At 41.5% G+C, this 22,236-nt stretch overlaps 1 protein-coding gene across 3 annotated transcripts in view; it reads right to left on the reverse strand.

Moving 5' to 3' along the window:
- The window catches only part of LOC127414359 (AT-rich interactive domain-containing protein 4B-like), a 114,587-nt gene extending 92,615 nt beyond the window's left edge, over nucleotides 1-21,972 (reverse strand). For all 3 annotated transcript variants that reach the window (XM_051652334.1, XM_051652333.1, XM_051652332.1), the window contains exons 1-2: nucleotides 21,760-21,972; nucleotides 11,355-11,414 (exon numbers count right to left, since the gene is read on the reverse strand). In XM_051652334.1, coding sequence (XP_051508294.1) covers nucleotides 11,355-11,360 — 6 coding nt within the window. In that variant the 5' untranslated portion in view covers nucleotides 11,361-11,414; nucleotides 21,760-21,972. The remainder of the gene's footprint in view (nucleotides 1-11,354; nucleotides 11,415-21,759) is intronic.
- Nucleotides 21,973-22,236: the final 264 nt, after the last annotated feature.

Consider the following 22,236-nt stretch of genomic DNA (forward strand, 5'->3'; position numbering starts at 1 on the left):
GTCCAACATAAACACCTCATTAGTTCACGGAGCCACTTCGCCTGGGAACTGACGCGGATGCATAATGTTTACACGACCATCCCTTGGCAATATGAGAGTGTGCTGGCATCTGGTCAGCTGTGGATTTCAAAATTCCTCCCTTCATTGAGTTTTTGCTTTGCTCACTGCAAAATTGAGGACTGGTATTAGGACATGAGAAAAGGGTCTGGCAATATCTTCAAGGTAGTACAACCATCCTGACAAGTCTGGCAAAACAGCCCAAACAAGTGATGGATTCATTCATTTCTGCTACAACAGGTTTGGATTGGATCGGTTGACTATCCTGGCTTCAATCAACCTGACTTATTACATCTGTAACTGCCTTAATATTTTAGAGAGTTTTTTGCCAAGAAAATCATGCCATAGCTTTAAAAAAATAAACTATAACAAGGATGCACTTCCTTCAATTGAATTCCATGAAAGTGCTGTTGATTCCTACTAAAGAAACAAAAGAAAATCTTTCAAGTGGCAAGACTAAAAACAGCTTCTTTGAACCTGAAGCTGTTTTGTTGGGCTTAAATTTTCCCTCTTCTACTTGCCGAACACAAAGTGCAGTGAAAACCACTTTGGAGAAAACTATTATTGGACAGTGTAAGAGGGTTAGAGGGAAAGGAGGAGGCGAGAACCGGCTTGACAACTTAAATAATAGTTTAATGAACAACTTAACCAAAAACACACAAACATAACCACACACAGGGCAGCTGCCTGTAATTCTCTCTCTCGAATTGTCGTCCCCGGCCGCCTTTATCCCTTGCGCGCCCCATCAGGCTGATTGGGGACTGGGCGTGCGTCATTCCAGCCCGGCCCCGCCCTCCTCGGCTCTACAGTCCTCCCGGCGTTGCCTCAGGCCGGCATGATATACATCCCCCCTCCTCTCCGGGGGGGCGTGCTTTGTGCCCCGACTGCCGGCAGGTCATCCCCGCCTTCCTCGACCTGGGAGGAGACAGGAGGGGAAAACAACAACAAAAAAAAACAACAAAATAGGCGAGGGAATGGCCAACACGGAGCGACAGAGAGAGAGAGAGAGAGAGAGAGAGAGAGAGAGGAGAGAGAGAAAAAGAAACTCACTCACCGGTTCTCTGATGCGCCGTCACCTGGTCCTCGATCACTCCTCCACCCTCTCAGGCGGACGGCAGCCGCTCCTCCCCGGGCGGACCGGAGTCAGACCTCCGACCCCTAGCGGACAGAACGCCCCTCGCATTCCCGGCGACCCGTGGGGACACTCCTCCGCCCCTGGCAGCGGCCCTACCGCTCCAGAGAGTCGGGGAGTCGCTTCCCTCCTCCCCTCGCGGACGACAGTCTTCTCTCGACCCCTCTGCATTTCTGGGGGACGGCAGGGCACTCCTCCGCCCCTGGCTGCAGCTCCATCGCTCCAGGCGGTCGGGGAGTCCAGTTCCCACTTGCCTCGCGGACGGCGGCCATTCCCCGCGTCCAGGTGATCGGGCTACTCCGTCCCCCGGCGGATGGCAGCGGCGCTCCCCTGGGTGGACGGCAGAGTTGAGGACTCTGCAACGGGCATCCCTCCTCCTTCCCCAGTTTCGGCACCAGTGTAAGGGGGTTAGAGGGAAAGGATGCGCCCGTTCCCCGCATCCGTGTGATCGGGCTACTCCATCCCCCGGCGGATGGCAGTGGCGCTCCCCTGGGTGGACGGCAGTGTCGAGGACTCTGCAATGGGCATCCCTCCTCCTTCCCCGGTTTCGGGGAAGGAGGGTTAGAGGGAAAGGAGGCGGTGAGAACAGGCTTGACAACTTAAATAATAGTTTAATGAACAACTTAACCAAAAACACACAAACATAACCACACACAGGGCAGCTGCCTGTAATTCTCTCTCTCTCGAACTGTCGTCCCCAGCCGCCTTTATCCCTCGCGCGTCCCATCAGGCTGATTGGGGACCGGGCGTGCGTCATTCCAGCCCGGCCCCGCCCTCCTCGGCTCTACAGACAACAGTTTTTTTATATATAGATTTTATATAAAACATATATATAAATATATAAAAGATGTAACGTTTAGTGACTTGAGACTCGACTCGGACTCGTGACGAAAGACTCCAGACTTGAACATCTCTGCCAGAAAGGCTATTGCAATATGCTGTTACGACCATTTGATTTGATCTCGAAACAGTCGTTTTTAATGCAGAGAGGAAAAACAGTTCCTTGCATTGGCTCTTTTACAGCTTTTTCAATTTACCTACCTCTGCTGGGGTGGAAAATTTCTCCCTGTTGTTAACTGCCCGATTAGACACATGTGTTGGGTCGGGCACAGTCACTGAAAGCGCATCAAGCTGGTATCTGCTCGACTGACACTTTAAGCTGGTCAATAAATGCACCAGGACGAGTTACCGTTGAAATCAGGAACACATGTTTGACAATTATACCAAACATCACAATGTAGTGTACAATTTATCAAATTAAGATTCTCGAATGTGTGGCAGCTTGTGATGCAAATGGTAAAAGTTTGCTACATTGCTTGGCAACCACAAACAGCCTACATTTAGTCTAATAAACTATATTACTTGGCCTATTTGCTTATTCTGATTACTATTATTATTATTATTATTATTATCATCATTATTATTAGTATATACAGTACATTATAATACTAATCTCTCATTGCATTAGAGCAGAGTATCAATACAGACTTCCTGATTAATTTGGTAATATTTCAGTTGTAATGTCCATTTTGCTTGTAAGACAAGTTAGTGCTGCACAATTAATCGTATTTAAACCGTGATCACGGTCTCTGACACTCATGGTTAATTAAGCATAAATCATTTGCGGTATTAGTGAGCTAGTAAGCATAAAGTTCTTAAATTAGCAGAGCAAGTTAAGAAACTGTTACAAAAATATAATAATATTGTAATTATAAACACAAACCTTTAACTACACATTATTTCAATATACATGTACAAACTATTAATAAAAACGTTATTTTTAACTAGTCTACTGGATAATGCTGCAGCAAAATTAACAGTAATTCTAGTCTAAGTGTTCAGAAGAAAAGAAGGCATTTTTTTTGTTTGTTTTTTTTTGTTTTTTTGCAAAAAACATTCAATCTGTATCTGGACTTTAAAGGATTCAGATCTCTTTTTTTTTTATTTAATTTTTTTACATTCTCACTTTTCATTCAAAGTTATTTTTTTGAACCCATTCAACTTAAATATTGTTATAATTTGTAAACAAATAATAATAATAGTAATAATACATTATTATTATTATTATTGAATGAGAATTTTAAATACAACAGTAATATATTTCAATCATGCATCTTTAAATTTAAAACCCTCTGGCTTTTATTTTGACATTCTGAACTCTCCAGGAAGTCCTGTATGTGTCTGTTTGTAAGCAAGTTCACAGTAGTTTAATTAGCTTCTTATTCAAATTCTGGTAAAATGCTCCTCCAGCGCCGTTCTAAATGCATATTATAAGTGAACCAAACTATTGAGCATCTACATCTGAGATGTTGTTTGTGAGTAGCGTTCAAATGTTGCGCAATGCATGAAGGCTAAAAATAGCCTCGAGTGTGTGTGTAAACAGAGCAGCGCCATTCAATAACGCGCTAGCGCTGCACGTGCATATTAATATATTTACTTATTAAACACAGCTTTTTGTGATTCACAGAGCTATCAAGTGGATTTGCATAAAATGCACGAGTCATATGAACTACTTCAGTGGTGTTGAGGTGACAAACTACTACTTCTTATGGTTCTTTTATGTCATATTTGGAGCTTGACAGTAACGAACATGACTAACACACAGTATCGGATTTGGATCAGGCTCGTCGGACCGATACCCGATCTGTCTAAAAACGTCAGTATCGGAGTCAATACCGATCCAGGTATCGGATTGGTGCATCCCTAATTTGAAGTGCATTTTACAGTTTAGGCGCATATCCGCATTACCGCAACTCCGTGAGCGCTCTCAGATTACACGCGCACATGAAGCGCACACATGTAAGCAGCCTGTCTGTCAGTCAAACAGAGCGTGGAAAATAACATTTTGAAATAGAGTGATCTTTAAGATTCTCAATATTTGGGAATGTTTGGCATTGCTAATGCACGCGATTCAAATCAATTAGATACAAATGGTCGACTAAAGAAAAGAATAGTAAAGCAATTCCGACCAAATATTATCTTTATTAAAGATGTAAAGATATAAAGATTGTACTAACAATTACTGTTAAATTTATTTATTTGGGGGGGGGGGGGTTTTCCCCTTTTTCTCCCAATTTGGAATGCCCAATTCCCAATGCGCTCTAAGTCCTCATGGTCGCTTAGTGATTTGCCTCAGTCCGGGTGGCGGAGGACGAATCCCAGTTGCCTCCGCATCTGAGACAGTCAACCCACGCATCTTATCACGTGGCTTGTTGAGCGCGTTGCCACGGAGACATAGCGCGTGTGGAGGCTTCACGCCATCCACCGCGGCATCCGCGCTCAATTCACCATGCGCCCCACCGAGAACAAACCACATTATAGCGACCACAAGGAGGTTACCCCATGTGACTCTACCCTCCCTAGCAACCGGGCCAATTTGGTTGCTTAGGAGACCTGGCTGGAGTCACTCAGCACGCCCTGGGATTCGAACTAGCGAACTCCAGGGGGGGTAGCCAGCGTATTTTACCACTGAGCTACCCAGGCCCCCCACTGTTAAGTTTATTAAAACCGTTACTACTACAAACTTCAACCACGGCTCATAAAATTATAATTTAGATTTGGAACTAACCCTTTTATAAAAGTTAGTTTTGCATGCTAGTTGTTCTGTTTTGAACTCTTTATGGCGTCTGAATTCAAAAGTCTATTCTCCAATCAAAAGCGCAGCACTCAGTCAGAACCACGTGGGAGAATCGTGTTGGGCTGCTCCATTAATCCACAGTTTAGTTGAGTTAAATCTGCCTCTGGCATCAACATCAAACATACTGATTAGCAAATACTCAGGGCAAGACAGCTTCCTTTGAAGCACATAATCTGTCAAACATGCCTCCTACCATCACAACCCAACATATGAAAATCAGTTCAGTTTCTCTGAATCAAAACCAAATCTGCCACTGTGCCACACAACAAACTTACCACCAAAAACCCCACCAAAGTGACAAAAATGCCCCAGATATTTAAAATGTATTTAACTACACAGTGCATTTTCTTGGCCTGGCAATCACAGTTTTAAAAGGTAAACAGTTTCCATGACAACTGCAATCCAGAATCTTCGATTTAAATATTTTTTTTAGTTAAGTGGTTTTTGGAGTACTCGTCGAAACGAGCGTTCTAAACTGTTTGTCTTGTTGGCAGGAATAGCATCAGTGCATGGAGCTCAAAATGGGTGTTTACTGTCAGCGCATTGCGACTTATGCACCCAGTGTAGACAGCATAATTTACTGCAGTGGGAGTGATTTGCTTTTGTTGCCTTGTGCCGTGCCACTCACGTCTGGTGTAGACAGGGTGAACGAGACAAGTCCATGAAGCTGAATATGGCCAAAGCGGACCACTGCAACAAAAACACACCAGGCAAAGAGTATCTCGATAAATAGACTGCTCTTTTGACCACTAAAAACTACATTTGACTGAGTCACTTCAAAGGAAGGCATGAGCTATAGCACTTCACCAATTTAATCTGAGACTGGTATGAGATGTTAAAGCAAACAAGGGTCAAGAAGGGGTCACTGCTGCCCTTGGAGGGCAGCGCTGGGCACTGGTGCTCTTCTGTGTCACGCATCATAAACAGAAACAGCCAAAAGACGTCTGTCTCTCCACCAACCCCAAATCACCCTCTCAAAATGGGTCATTTTAATGGATGGAGACTCACTTTAGAGTGAGTGGTGACACCAAAAACAAAGACTAACTAAGACACTGTAATCACTTACGCACGCTGCAACAGCATTTTCAGGACTAAAGAATTTAAATCAAGAACCAAAAAATAAACATGTATAACAATGACTAGACTTGTTTGCCAAGCAAACACCACAGAAGGGAATGTACGAAAGAATTGGTAGACAACAAAATGGACAAAAAAATCCTATTGTCACCAACAGTGACAACAACACACAAACATGTCAAAGAGGGGCCTTATTTTGAGATTATGTTGTGATTTTCAGCGTTGATTGTCAAAGACGTCTCAGCAAACTAATAAACATTGCTGCAATGCTAGCATTTGTTCTACAGGTTTACCATAATCAAAAGAGTGTATAATACTACCATCCCTGGAGTCACGAGTTTGAATCCAGGGCGTGCTGAGTGACTCCAGCCAGGTCTCCTAAGCAACCAAATTGGCCCGGTTGCTAGGGAGGGTAGAGTCACATGGGGTAACCTCTTCGTGGTCACTATAATGTGGTTCTCGCTCTCGGTGGGGTGCGTGGTGAGTTGAGCATGGATGCCGCGGAGAATACCGTGAAGCCTCCACATGCGCAACGTCTCCGCGGTAACGCACTCAACAAGCCACATGATAAGATGCGCGGACTGACGGTCTCAACTGAGATTCGTCCTCCGCCACCCAGATTGAGGCGAGTCACTACATCACCACGAGGACTTAGAGCACATTGGGAATTGGGCATTCGAAATTGGGGAGAAAAGGGGAAAGAAAAAAAAAAAGTATAATAAACCATGTTTTGAACACCTGTCGCTGCAAACGTTTGCTGAACAAGTTTTATTACCATGCAATGTGGAAACAGACTCATAAATGGATATAATTTAAAGAGCACCTATTATTCCCCAGTGTCTCAAACGACTCGTTCAATGATCCGTTCTAAAGGATTCATTCTAAACTCCTCCTTTCAGAGAGCCTACTCTGCTCTGATTGGTCAGATGTCCCAGTCTGTTGTGATTGGTATACCGTTTACAGCACGTGTCGGAAAGGAAACGCCCACTACCATATCAGAGTTTCAGCTCCGTCTGAAAAAATGTCTTATACATTACCAATTTGAGCCCGAGTCCGATAGTGATACATCGAACCCGAACCACCATCGCAAGCACGACGAGAACAGGATGTTTCTCAGTGGTAAGTTTATATGTAGTTTAACAATAACGTGAGTAATAACAGCTAACAGGCTAACACATGTGCACTGGCTGTACACGTAAACAGACCAGAGGCGGGTTTTTTGTTACCAAATTACATAGGTTAGTACAGGAAGTAAGTCTGGAATCACTAACGACTCGTTTCAGGTGTTCAGAATCGGTTCTTTCTTTTGGGAGTCAATAACTCCATTTGTCGTGCACTTTGATTTTTGAAACTTTGCAGACTTTTTTTACATTGACAAACAGCTATATAACACACTACATGAAAGGTAATATTTGAAAAACCATAATAGGTGCTCTTTAATAAGAAGGAATGTTTATCATTGACTCTGTAAATCTCCCTGTGTGCCGACATGTTTGCGTGATGACACACACCTGCATCTCGGCAAAATAGGAGTTGTAGATTTCCGCACAAATTTCCAAGTTTAGCACTGTTCCATTGCACTTTTCCCGGCAGGATGTTGGAAATTCTGAGTTTAATGGAAAGCAGCATAAATCATCACAGCAACAAACTCAACCACAGCGCAGTGTGACTTTCTGTCCAGGACAAACACAGCGTTTAACACTCAAGAGAAGTGCACACACACCAGGCGACATCTTCCTTTCAAACAGCTAGACGGAGCGCAGCTGAATGGAACAGAACGCAGGACCTTTAAAAATATTTTCACATTAACATGGCGTATTAAAAATGTGATGGTCATGTCAGGTTCAGTCACGGTTCAGAAACAGTGATCAGTTTGAATGATCCCGATACTGATTCTTAAAATCACAAGATAACTCTTTTACTCAATGCCAAAGGTGCTTACTACTGGTTGATCTCGTTAACAGACCAAAATAAAAAAGTAGAGAGAGAAACTACACAAAAAAATGAGAATGTTAAAGATCACTTTTTATTTCCTCTACTCGTGGAGTAGCGCTAATGTGCATATGCAGACATGCGCCTAAACAGTAAAATACACTTCAAAATTCTGTAAAAATGCCGTCTTGGTGAGATATTAATCTATAGTGGACGACCGATATATTGCCGAGGCCGATAAATAGGCTGATATTTGGAATTTTTTAATTAGCGGCATCGGCCGATAAATTTTCCACTTTGGCCGATTTGTTTCTTGATGGCGCTGCGAATTGCCTGCTTGCATGCGAAGTGACTGAGACATGTAAACAACCAGTCACGGTTCTTTTGTTGTTACGTGCCATCGTGTTACTACAATAACAGACCGGTGTGCAACACAGTGTCATTTAAACGGTCCGCATATCAGAGCTGCGACAGATGCGTTTGAGCTCATAATGTTAAAGTGCTCATCTGTTTCATTCTCCCTCTCTCTCCTCAACAGTTCCCTGTAACTTTTAACTTTCTTGTCTAATGATAAAAAGGCAAATATCAATAAAACTAATATCATATACCGTCTGCAAATATGCACATTTCTTGTTAAAACAGATATAATAAACCAACCTCACACAACTTGAGCAGATCCTAATAATCCTAATATTTTCATCTGAAGCGCGTATTCCATCAGCCAGAATCAAAACTTCAGGATCAGGATCAAAAGTTCCTCTGATTCACAAATCATGACGGTCACTCCGTGACAATCCAAGCAGGCGATCCAGGCCGTTTAAATTGTCAGGAGATTGCTGCTCGCGCTGGATCCACACGAGCACGTGAGTGCAACTTCAAAGTAAAAGCGCTTCACGTGCACTATGAGTAAATATCTTATTCAATTATGAACTGTATGTGCAATTGATTTGATTCTGTATTTTTGGAGTAAATGCAACTGCTAATGTGGACATGCCATCCATGGTTGCTGGACTACTGTGTGTACTGTTATTTCCTCTTCCTAATATATTTACAATTTCTTCATGTGCAAATAAACTAAAATTTGATGACTAAATAGAAATCAAAGAAACTGCTATCTATCATTGAAAATGCAATTTTTTTACAAAGTTAGATTTTAGTGTGAAATTGAGTAAATAAGTGCTAAATAAGAGTTTATTCGTTTTTTTTTTAGCAATTATACGTTTATGTTATTTACTATATTAAATTGTGTGATATATCAGCATTGTATTGGCCTATTGGCCACCCTGTTCTCTGGATATCGCCATCGGCCATTAAAAAAACCCATATCGGTCGATCAATATTAATGTAAACAGTCATTTATGTCTAAAGTGAACATAAACAGAGAGAGAAAAAAAAAGCACATTTGTATCAAAATATTGGACTTGAGTAAATGTAGTCTTATAGACCTGCTGCTGTTTAGTATGTTGTTAATATTAATCAATCAACAACAAGAAAATGAGAAAACCACTCATTACTCTTGACTGGATAGCTTCAGTTTTAGCTCTAAAAAGTATTAATGAACTATAATGATAAAGACCAGTAATTTCAGTATAGTTATTTTACATTAAATTACATATTTACTTGATTCCGCTGTTAAAAACGTCAAAGAACTGTTTTCTTAATTTGTTTCCTTTTCTTCATCTATTGTTTTATTGCTTGTTATTTGTTTCTTTGATCTTATTATATTACTGAATGTTTACTTGTCCTGATTAATTACTTCAGAATTTGAAACAATGTTTACTCAGATTAGTTAGTATTTTTTTGTTGAATCGAGACTGGTGTTGAGAATCTTAAAATTGCTCTTCATATGTATGCAAAATTGACATTATAACTTAAATATACCCAATTGTTTAAACTTGGAATCCAATCAAGGGCTTGTAAATCGGAATAGACTTCTGTAGAAATCTGAAATCTGTACACCCTAACATCAGCACGAGCAAACACCTTATTTAATGCAAACACCATTTTCTTCCAAAAATGTCAAAATCTAGTTATTACAAGTGAATCAATACAGCTATATGTCCTGTTCAGAATCTGCCATTCGATGTAAGACAATAGAAAATGTTATGACTATTAAAATTGTAATAGTTATGTATAAAATTCTGTTTAATACATGCACAGAAAAAACTATGGTTAAATAGTTAAATCAGGTGGTTAAACTCAATTTACAGACCTGAGAGCCAAAAACAACATCACAAATCAAACACTGTTTGCCATCTTCATTTCTCCATTAGCATAACATTTCATTGGCTGCAGTCATGGGTGAGAAAACTCCATTGTCAGCATTTCTTGCCACAAGGTGAAATGAAACGGCCCTCGAAATGAGCACATCGTCAACACATCCAGAGGGATGTTAACACATTGTGTGGAGTATGCCACAATGTAAGGGCAGCAGATAGAGTGAGATAAACAAGGGTTTTGAGTGTTAACAAACATGACGCGATGTCATTCGCTACGATCTCCACATCGACCATTCCACTAATTATTGTGTCAGAGGGTGAAAAAACATAGGAAGGGCCTGTTATAACCACCTACAACTAACACACACACCCTGGCTCTGACAGAATCCTTCATAGTTTTCAAATGACTGAGGATGTGATGTAATGTGATATAATTACAGTGCATGCCAGTCTGCTATAACAACAACTTGATATAGCTTTTGACAAACTAGTTTTCTCACCAGAAGTAAATTCTGGCAATAATATTTTCTACCTATATGTTTAAATCCCAGAGATATGGGTTTGTCTAGTCTCCATGTGGCTCCATCTGTAAACTGCTAAATCTGACCCATTTTCAATGGTCGAAAACCAAATATCGGTCATATCATATGTTTATTTGATGAAAGTATTATCTGTCAAACACTTTTAGTTAACAGCCTGGTCAGTTGTTTTTGGTAAGACTTAAACAAGTTATCATGGGCTTTAATGTTATCCAAAAAATGCTAACACCCCAAATATATAAGAACTGGAAAGACAAACACAGAAAAGTTCTCTACAAACTCTGCAGACATGCATTAAGTTCTCTTACAAGACTTCACTTCAGAGACCAATGAGACTAATACAGGTAACGACCTGGTGGCGACAGATCTAGACCTTGGAAACAAAAGCAAAGCAGGAATACTTTAAATTCCAAACAACTGCACTAATGCCTGATATTAAACTGCATTACAATGATGAATGTATGGACAAAAGCAGACGAGGTAAAACAATGTTTTCTTCACAGAGTGCCAATCCAGAGTAATGTGAAGTACCAGAGAGCATCACATCCAGAGGGGACATTTTAAAATGCTTAATGTGGTTTAATGTACTAAACCAGTGATATTTGAAGACCAGGGCGATCAACTCAGTATGCACGTTATTGATGATGCATACTACATACAGAGAAGCAGATGAGCCCAGAATCTGAATGCAACGTGTAAAGCTGCACATTAAGTGATTTCCTCCCATAGAAAACGTTATAAAGAAAACGCTTAAACATTACCTTCATCTCCGTCCACGGTGACGGCGATCTTCTTGAGTGATCTCACTTTCAGATCTTGAGCTGAAAAACACACAAACATATATAGAATGAGAAAAATGAACAGAACACCTTACACACCACATTTTTTGACATGAGGTTTGGTCTGATATGAAGTAGGACAGCCATACATGTCTTCTAAGAACCAGTTGAAATCCTGCAAGGGTTAATTATTAAACGATTACTATTCACCAGCTTAGGTTACTTTTAACACCGTCTACACCAGATATGAGCGGCGCTGCAGGGCACTACAAAAGCAGATCGTGACCCATTACAATCAATGATGCTATCTACACTGGATGTGTCCAATGTGTCGCAAAGACAGTAAACGGGTGCCCCGTTCTATTTCGTGCTGCACAAGCTGGCGCTACTCTTGCCAACAACACAAATTAACGAATGTAGACAGACTCAAGACATTGCAACGTGACATCACTTGCCATATGGCCAAAAAGTGTCACAATATGTTTCTTCATATTGTTCAATATCGATATTCATCACAATATACATTCCATACCATTAAAGGGGGAGGAAATGGATTCAACATTTGTTAGACCTCAAGAATAAATTAAACTACTTAACAAGTAAACTCAACAGGGTGTGGCGGGGTTAGCAAGAGACAGAGGGTGCGTTCCATTCCGAAGTGATCATCCCTATGCCCTATTCCCTTCGAAGACTTTACCATCCACTGTGAGAGCTTTGAAAGCTAAAATGTGTGGGGCTCAAAAATAAGGGTCATTCGGAACTTCCTTATGAAGTCATTTTTATTGGAAATTCTGTTTGAAGCGATCTTACAGCATGACTATCATGACTGTTCTCCCTTCATAGTGCCCTACGGATGGTCTATTGGGGGGCCTGGGTAGCTCAGTGGTAAAAGACGCTGGCTACCACCCCTGGAGTTCGCTAGTTCACCTAGGTGGATGGCGTGAAACCTATGTCTCCATGGCAACATGCTCAACAAGCCACATGATAAGATGCGCGGATTGACAGTCTCAGATGCGGAGGCAACTGGGATTCATCCTCCACCACCCGGATTGAGGCGAATCACTACGCCACCACAATGACTTAAAAGCGCACTGGGAATTGGGCATTCCAAATTGGGTAAAAAAGGGGACCCCCCCCCCCAAAAAAAAGAAAAAGAAAGTGCCCTAGGGACGGTGATTTACGCCATTTGGAACGCAGTCAGACACAGTAGGCGTGCTGTCATGCCTCGGAGAGGAGATTATTTTAAATAATAAACAACAGAACATGGGGAGTTAACGTGTCCATGGGGATAAGTGTCCAAAAGAAAGGGGGACTCTGGTGTCCTCACGGAGCAACGGGGCTCTGTGTAGGAAGGGGGGACTGTCCATGGAATGGTCCAAGACGTGAGCGGTGTTCGACGGCTGCACGCGCTCCCCTCATAGGTTCCGGGGCACGAGGGGAGGTAGCTTCTGTGGTGCCTGTCTTCCCTTGCCCGTTGACCATGACGTGTGTGGTACTTCCCGGCGACTCATCTTACCTGCGCCAGGTATCCAAGGAAGTGGGTCCAGTGATGCATCTAATTCAGCTGGTACCCTCGCCGCTCAGCTCCTGGACCTGTGAGGATGCCAGTGTGTGCACACTATCTGGCACCATCACTGAATAGGATGTATAGATCTTAAAATAATATTCAAGAAAAAGTGACGCTACCTCAGATTTCTTTTTGTAATTCTGGGGGGCGGTCTCTGGTTAAAAAGCGGACTAATCACAATTGTTGTGTTTTGCGTTAACGCGACGCACAGTTACATTTTTGGAGAAGTGCACGTCAGGATACGGTGTAAGCTACGAGCACTTTCCGTAGGTTTCCACTGGCACAGAAAAAAGCCACTCACCAGAGAGCTGCTGCTGCTTTGGGGTGTGTTTGTAATACGCAAAGCCAGTGTGTATTGACTATCATTGTTTTCAGTACAAGTGCAATAATTTAATTTTATATATACGCAATTACAGTTGGAAAGATGCCGCACCGCTTGATCCACACCGCTGTCAATCCCACAATCCACCTTGAGAGCACTCGGCTCATCATAGAAATTAATTGACAACTCTCACTCACCACATGCCAGTGGAAAAATACGGTTTACACACTAGGGAACGCTCAGATGGAGCATTTGGTGCATGAGAGTGTGAAAGGTCCGTTTGGAAGGAGCGTACCACAGAGGGAAGAGGCGGTCACGGATAGAGATGTCTATTTAAAATATATCTTAATGACAATCTACCAGTAAACTAGGGTTGCACCGTAGTACTGTTAATACGGTAGTGCCGTAATTTATGTTGTACGGTAGTAAATATTATTTTAGCTAAAACCTTCTTTTAAATCAGACCTATGTCTGCAATAACATTAAAAATATAGTCTTTTCGAGTGGGGTCCTCTTCACTGCAGTGCCCTTTAAGAGCATAAAATGCTATCTAGAATTTGCCTCATTACATGGTATTGTTTATTTTTCAATGAGTCGTGTCTCCTAATGGATAATATGGATTTAAGTAAAACTTCGGAGAGTGAGAAGCTTTTTACACAACACAATTCACGTAGTGACATTTTGAATTATTTTGGGTTTTGGCTGAAGAGACCAGGAAAACTCATCTGCCGTGAATGCCTACAGAGATTTCAAGCCAAAGGGGGAAACACCAGCAACCTTATTAAACACCTTCGGGCACATCCCACTGCCTCTGCAGAATACACATGGGTTAGTGCCACTTCATTTAGCCTAAATGCTTTATCTTAACATTTACAGTTTTACAGTTTCTCTGAAAAATCTAACGTTGCACTCGTTTAATTGTTATTCCAATTACAAATGCATGGTGGCGGTAACTTCACTAAGTTTGCACTTATGATTAGATCACGTCCCTGAGCCTTGCGATCAAACCGGTGTGTGTGTAATCTGCATTCGCTGCTGTTTACCAGGAGACCGGGGCTAAAGCGGTTATAACAATGGAACAGCTGCTCAAAACATTCTTTTCAACGTTACAATATCTTTATTTTTATGTGGCCAACATTCAAATAATCACAGAAATAATGGAATAAAAGTTTAAAGACGTTGATGTTTGAACTGGCTGTTTTGATGCGGTGAAGAATATATATATATATATATATATATATATATATATATATATATATATATATATATGTATATATTTATTTATTTATTTTTTTACATCAAACTAAATGTTTTAGGTAACAAGTTAGTCCATTGGAGCCTTCTCCCTGTTCCATCAGTTATTTTGACCACTACCAGAGCAATAAGTGGAATGGCTAGTTTTTTTTTATTTTTCCCCTTTTTCACCCAATTTGTAATGCCCAATTCCCAATGTGCTTTTAAATCCTCGTGGTCGTGTAGTGATTCGCCTCAATCCGGGTGGCGGAGGACAAATCCCAACTGCCTCCAAGTCTGAGACCGTCAACCCACACATCTTATCACGTGGCTTGTTGAGCGCGTTGCCAAGGAGACATAGCGCGTGTGGAGGCTTCACGCCATCCAACGCGGCATGCGCGCTCAACTCACCACACACCCAACCGAGAACGAGCCACATTATCGCAACCATGAGAAGGCTACCCCATGTGACTCTACCCTCCCTAGCAAACGGGCCAATTTGGTTGCTTAGGAGACCTGGCTGGAGTCACTCAGCACGCCCTGGGATTCGAACTAGCGAACTCCAGGGGTGGTAGCCAGCGTCTTTTACCACTGAGCTACCCAGGCCCCCGTAATGGCTAGTTTCTAAGAATCACTATGACAAACTGTGTTAAGAATTAACACTCTATCGTGTGGTATCGTGATCCTACTTGGTATCATGATACTTTAGTTGGTATAGTATTGTAAGTTATAATTATGGTATTGTGACGACCCTACATTGTACTACATCAGTTCCCACTTTTGTGAAACTTGTCCACACAGTGCTTGTTATCCGTGACATGACTCGTACTAACAGTTTAACGCCTGTAGCAAATATGAGGTAAACCGTCAGATTTATGAAAATAATGTAAAAGTAAAAACATAATTATTTTTTATTGTTTAAAAAATTACTAGTCAACCTCACTAATCGATTAGTCAGCTGTTGCACGACAAGTCGACCATTCCTGCACATCCCTATTAGGGAGAATGTTAATCATTTCAGTCACCATTCACTTTCTTTGTAAATATGAAGTGACAGTGCAAGATGACTAGGGATGGGTATTTTGGTAATTTTGTCTAGTCGCGTACTATAAGTAATTACTCGGTTACTCGGTGGGGGGGTACATAGACATGTACAAATACAGTATGTACATATATGTCATCAGACTTTGGCTGCTGCATTGTGTCTCGTTGTTCCAACATCTATTCATTAACATAGGCTGTTAGAATGTAGTCTGTTACAATAAGTACAAAAGAGAGCATGTAATGCATAATATTTTGTCATTATGTGAAGACTCGCTGATCATTTCAATGAAACAATGCTCAGAATGTACATCTCCGTTCTTCCTTCAGGTTACCGTAATAAGCTTAGTAAGTGCCCAGCACTGTTTCTGAACCGTGTACCTGTAAACCGCTGTTGGTAAAAATAGTTTTGAAGACTCTGCGTTCTGATCCATTCAGCTGTGCTCCATCTAGATGTTTGAAAGAAAGATGTCGCCTTGTTGTGTGTGTGTGTGTGTGTGTGTGTGCGCACTTCTCTAGAGTGTAGAGCGTGTCTCTGCTCCGGACAGAAAATCACGCTGTGCTCTGTTGGAGTTTGTTGCTGTGATGATTCATGCTTCCTCTCATTTAACTTGGAATTTTAACCTTCATACTGGAAAAACTGCAATGGAAAGCCACTTTATGTTGGACTTACAAACTCGTGCGGAAATCTTTAGCTCTGATTTCACTGAGATGCAGGTGTGTCACACAAACATGTCGGCACCAAGGGAGATTTACAGTCAATGATAGACCTGCACTTTTGTTAAATAATATACATTGAGTCACACTTTCTATATGACAGTAAAACCTGTTTAGCAAACGTGTGCAGAGAAAGATGTTCAAAACACGGCGGATTAAACTTTCTTTTGATTATCGTAAACCTGTAGAACAAGCGCTAACACTGCAGCATCATTTATCAGTTCGGTTGCTAAGAGACGTCTCTATTGACAATCAAGATACCACTGAAAATGACAACGTCATCAATCTCAAAATAAAAAATAAGGCCCCTCCTTGATATGGTTGTGCATAGTTGTCAGGTTGTTGTCACTGAATTTAGAATTCAGTGAAAAGTCACGTCACGCATTTTCATTATCGATCATCATTTTCATGATCGATCATTGCCGTCACTTCCGAGTACTTGTGCCCATCCCTAATGGTGACTGGAACTAACATTCTGCCTAACATCTCCTTTTGTGTTCAACAGAAGAGAGAAATGTATACAGACTTGAGGGTAATGATGACAGAAATGTTATTTTTGAATGAACTGCCCATTAACTAATGTTAAGGTATTTGTTAATGGTATCTGCCATGAACAACAACGTAAACGTCATTTAGCACATGAAAGCATCACGTCTTGCCGGGAAAAAAAGTGACTGAAGCAGTGGACCATAATTAGGCTAAATAACTAAAAAAATCATTCCATCTGAATAAAACTAGAGGCAAGAATTGAGAAAAGTTACCCCTGTGAGATTTAGATGAGATTGTTGTAAATTTCCAGATGTTTTAGTAAATTTTACCCCCAGAGCCCTCAAGAGCCCTTCAAGTATCAAAAGCCACAAGTAAGCACACACGACAAGGCGAACATGAATAACCCATCTATAATGATTCTAAGATTGTTTTAAGCTATTCCTCCACAAATGTGTTAAGTTTATTTTGTACTCCCATTTTTAAGCGATGAAACTTGCTCTGTGAAAAACAACCTGGAATCACATTTAATGGTGCAACAGTCATATGAAGTCCTCTTTGCAACATGAACTTCTTCAGAACACAGCACAATTAATGAAACACAACGCAGGAGTTTCGAGATGCGTTTATAAAAATTAAAAGTTATTTTTAACTATATATGGTGTCTAAAAATGCGGCTATCCTGCGAGAGCCGCTGAAAGAAAAAAACAGTGAGATTCAGGGAAACCCGACAGTCTGTCGGAACTCGTCGAGTGGAATAACCAAACAATGATTTTGCTATTCGAATACTGCCACAATGAACGGTTAACCGAATGTTGACTATCCGTGCACATCCCTTATAACAATTGGAGTTCTTAAGCATACGGTTAAACTCCTCCTCCGTTGAGCAAGGGACTGTGGGCAGTATTAGCCGAAAAAGTGTTCACGGATACTTCGAAAATCCTCCGGAAATAGCGGACCAACCGGGAAACTTTGGGACACTCATTTTCACATACTATGGGACACCCTAAATCTAATCTAGGATACTGTTAAGGGCATATAGGGCGCGGACTGGGACAGGGCATGAGAATGCACAATTCAAATACACGCCCTCTTTTGCCGAAACACCGCTCTCGATAGACATGCGAGCAAACCAGATGCTAGCAAACCTTGAAAAATGATTAACAGGCACACTAAGCTTCTGATTGGCTATAAAATAATGGGCCGCTCCCTGACACTTTGTTATCCGTTTACAAAGCCATGCACAGGTGTGAAATCTCAACACACCTATTTCCAGTGCTATACCAGACATTTTCAGTGTGGTAGTCCCAAAAATCACATACTACCTATAAAGACATACATTTTGCAGTCGTTTAATAGTCGCGTGTAGGCCTGTCGTGATTATTAAATAATCGTCTGATCACGGTTATTTGATCTAACCACGATTATTGTGCACTTTAAATTCCAATCACATTTTAATGCCCAAATAAGGGAATTTTAAGTGGATATATAAATGCCAACCAGAGCAGCTTCTGTCCAGAAGAGCGCGAAGCACTTCTCAAGCAATCTGATGCGCTCTTCGTCAGCAGAGCCTTGCAGCAAACTCCCGCGGAAATATAAACAAACAAATATCAACTTTGATAGTGAATGCAAAGCGCTCCTTCTTCACTTTAAACGATCGTGTAATGGCAAATGTTCCTGTTCATAACAGGTTCATACACGAAGTGTTAATAACACGCAGTGACACAGAGAAGGAGACACATGCTTACTCTTTCTGTGGAGTGATAAAACGATGAAACGAAATCTCAAAGGTTTGGCTTCATAAGAAATAATGGCTCGCGGGTTTAATAAAAGAGCATTAATATAACGTGTGAAGAAATTAGGACAGAAATATTTTACTATTGCATAATATAATATTATTGTGATGAGGAGGGGGGTGTGGCCGGGCCGTGAGGATGTACGCCTGGCCCTGAATTGTTCTAATCAGCCGGAAGGGGGATAAAGATGAGCCGAAGGTGCCAGTTTGAGAGAGAGAGAGCGAGACATGCAGCCGCTGCGTGTGTCTGTGTGTTTAAGTTGATTTATGTCATTAAAAGTTTCGTTGACTGCTCAGCCGGTTCCCGCCTCCTCCTTGCCCATCCTAATCCGTTACAGTTATATTATAGAATTAAATATAATAAAATATTTTATATTACTTTTCTAACAAAAAAAAAAAAATTATATATATATATATATATATATATATATATATATATATATATATATATATATACACACACACATACACACACTTTTTTTTTAGTTCCAAAAACAACAGTGTAAATGTAAAATTGACCAAAATTAAAGTTGACCAAAAAGAGACTATTTTACATTTGATATTTTACATTTATGTCATTCATAAGTGTTAAAGCTTTAAAATGAAATCATATATCCCCATTTTAATTATATATTTGAAGTTAAATATGTAAAAATTACATCTAATGCTGGATTCACACATCCTCCGTGAGCAGTGCGTGAGCGGCGCGTTTTAGTTTCAACGCCCATATTAACAGATTACACCATTCCCACTGCAAGCGTGAGTCGCGAGGTGACGCGTCAGTGAGTGGATGGTTTCGGCATTGAGCCTATCTTTGCCGCGCGGCTCATGCTGAGCTCAGCAGCTCTGGGTACAGTACAACACTAAAATAATCAGGAGATTATAGAAAAGACACAAAAGCAAATCAAAGTTATTCAAACCAAACCTATAGTACACTACAATTTATGTCTGCATGCAAGTAAACTCAATAAAATAACTTAATAAAGGAAAGAATTAATAAATTGCCGGACCTTTTGGCATTCTGTGTATATAGGTGTACAGTATAGACACAACATTAACCTATCACAACCAAGTGTGCTGATAAAGATGAAGTGCACGTGACTGCCCACTGTTGTCCTTGAGGCAGCAATAACCTCAGCTTATTATGACCTTATTAAAGAAAAAATGTGGCGCAGGACCCCATAGATAACTTAATTTCCTGCGCAGAGGTGCTGTTGTTTCTCGCAGAAGAGACGCGAACGTCCAATGCGGTCACCTCGCTCATGGAGGATGTGTGAACCCTGCGTTAAAGTGTATGAAGCACACATGCTCCCTAAAGGCGGCCGCACACTGGACAAGAAGAGCCGCGTCACGGCTAGGACGTGGCACAAGTATCAAACACAGGGTACGTCGATTCGGTTCACGTGGCAGACAGTACACACAAACATTAGCAAGGGTTTCCCCTTTTTAAAGAATGAACAAGGCTAGAGTAAATAATATGTCCAATGATAATTTGGGTCAAATTTAATGGAAAACAGCAGAGTTGCGCTCCGTGGCACGGCAGAAATTTGAGCAGCATCCAGAGTTGTAGGTTGGCACCGCCGACAGACGGCAAGTGCCAGCGCCAGTGTGCGTACATTCATAGAAAATCACTGTTTCGAATTTTACAATGCGCCATACACGTCCGGTGTGCAACCCCCTTAAGAGAAATGACATTTATAAAACTCTTTTGAAAGCCCTAAAAGAGACAATTAACTGTCATAATCGCAATTATTTGTCTGGCAATTAATCGGCAGCCAAATTTCATAATCGTGTCAGTGCTAATTGCGTGATTTTTACTTCAGAAACAAATGACGGGCTCTTTGATCAGAACTTGAGAGTTGAGGAGTCAGCGTTCCAATCGAGTAAAACAACTAGAAGTTTGTCTTGAGTTACAGGACGGAAAGTTAAGCGAGTTGCGTTTATTCGCCGCTGTCAAACTACAGGAGTCTGCACGCGCTGAAGGCGCGAATTCGCGCCATGTCTACTGCGCTACAACTTTGTGACGGCATTTCTGTGCCACAAAATTGCAGTCGCTCGACACCGATTTTATTCGATCGTTGCGACGTTCAGCAACACAATCTGTCCTAACATTCATTATCATTGTGATCCATGTTCACGTCGTGAAGTGGGACGCCAGCGTGTTTTTCAAAACTATAAAGCCGAATGTCGTTTATAGTTGAACAAGAAAATCGGGTAAACTCAAGGGCATAGATTTGGCCTGCACATTGGGGTTACAGTATGAAGAATGTACATGTTTCCATTGACCATGGTATAAATACTGGGGGGGTTGTACTTGCTTGTTTTGATTATTGGGGGTTACCTCCCCCCATCCCCCCTGGAATCTACGCCCCTGCGTAAACTAGACGGTTTAATCACAAAGAACTGACAAGAGAGCGGCTTTCGGTGTTTAAATGGAGGCGACAGAGCTGGGCTACAAAATGCTGACGGCTTGCGTCCTCTGAACATCCGTGTCGTCGAAATAGAACCGATTATCTTTGCAAATGTAACTTGTCCTCGTCGGATAGGTTGGAAGAGATTATAATCGGCTTGCTGGAAAACTATAACCTGCCTCGCCATCCATTACTAGTCAGACTCGAAAAGATCCGTCGTTGGAAATCGACGAGACTGGCAGGGAGGCAGTTTATAAAGATCAGTAAACAGCGATAATAGAACGATGATCGAACGTTCGAATCGAACGCCGCAATATCGCATCATTCATGTCATTCGAACGGGAGAGTTCCAAAGGGCGAGTGAGAGATTCCAGCCAGCTACGATTTTTGCAAATCGCACATTTTTGCAAAGATTTCAACCTGGTCAACGCTTTCAATCGAAGTATCACACAAAGCCTTACGTAAGGGCTACCCAACAAGGCAGTATTCCCCCCCTCCCCTCAACATCATCAGCTATTTGATGCCGAGTAGTAGCAAGAAAGTGGTCAATTATTTTCACAAATTCCAACACAACATCTGCTGACGCCAACACAAGCGAAGCCCAAAGTTGCCATGTCTGCTGCATCCACTAACAACAAACGGAATAAGGTTAACAAAACCTTTGATCGACAAGCGTACGTCTACCAAGTCTCGATACTAAAATAGAAACAATCGATCAAGTCAAATCCGCAATAATAATGTTAAACATGCTTGTTTCTTTCGATCTCCGTCCCTCCATTAAGACTTCTTCATATCTGATCACCATAATGTCCTACCTGACGTATCCGACTACTCGCGATTTTCCAGGGTCGACGTGGTGCAAATTAGCAATAATCCATTGGGAAACCGTGACAACCGTGGGAAATCATCGATGATCGACGCTGGAAACCGTCGTCCGAAAATCAAGCTACTGTGTCGGGATGCGAATCCGACAAAATCTCTCGCCAATCGCAGCGTTTTTCTGTGTGGTGATCCTCTCCGCTTCTGAAACGGACTGAAGGATACACTGTGAAGACCGCGCTCGCTCATTGGTTACTTTGCGTGAGAACACGCCCCCCTGAGATTTCTATTGGATAGTCAAATCTGAGGGAACCGTCTCTCGCAAAGGTTGGTGGGACTTGTATGTTTTAAAGGTGGGGAATTGCGAGACACAGTGAAAACACAAACTACATTTCCCACAACGCGCACAAATGACTTATACTTGGACCTTTAGGGTTAAGCGATTGATAAAAAACGAGGTTGTTTTATATAGT

The sequence above is a fragment of the Myxocyprinus asiaticus genome, chromosome 23 (genome assembly GCF_019703515.2).
Source record: "Myxocyprinus asiaticus isolate MX2 ecotype Aquarium Trade chromosome 23, UBuf_Myxa_2, whole genome shotgun sequence".
Classification (NCBI taxonomy): domain Eukaryota; kingdom Metazoa; phylum Chordata; class Actinopteri; order Cypriniformes; family Catostomidae; genus Myxocyprinus; species Myxocyprinus asiaticus.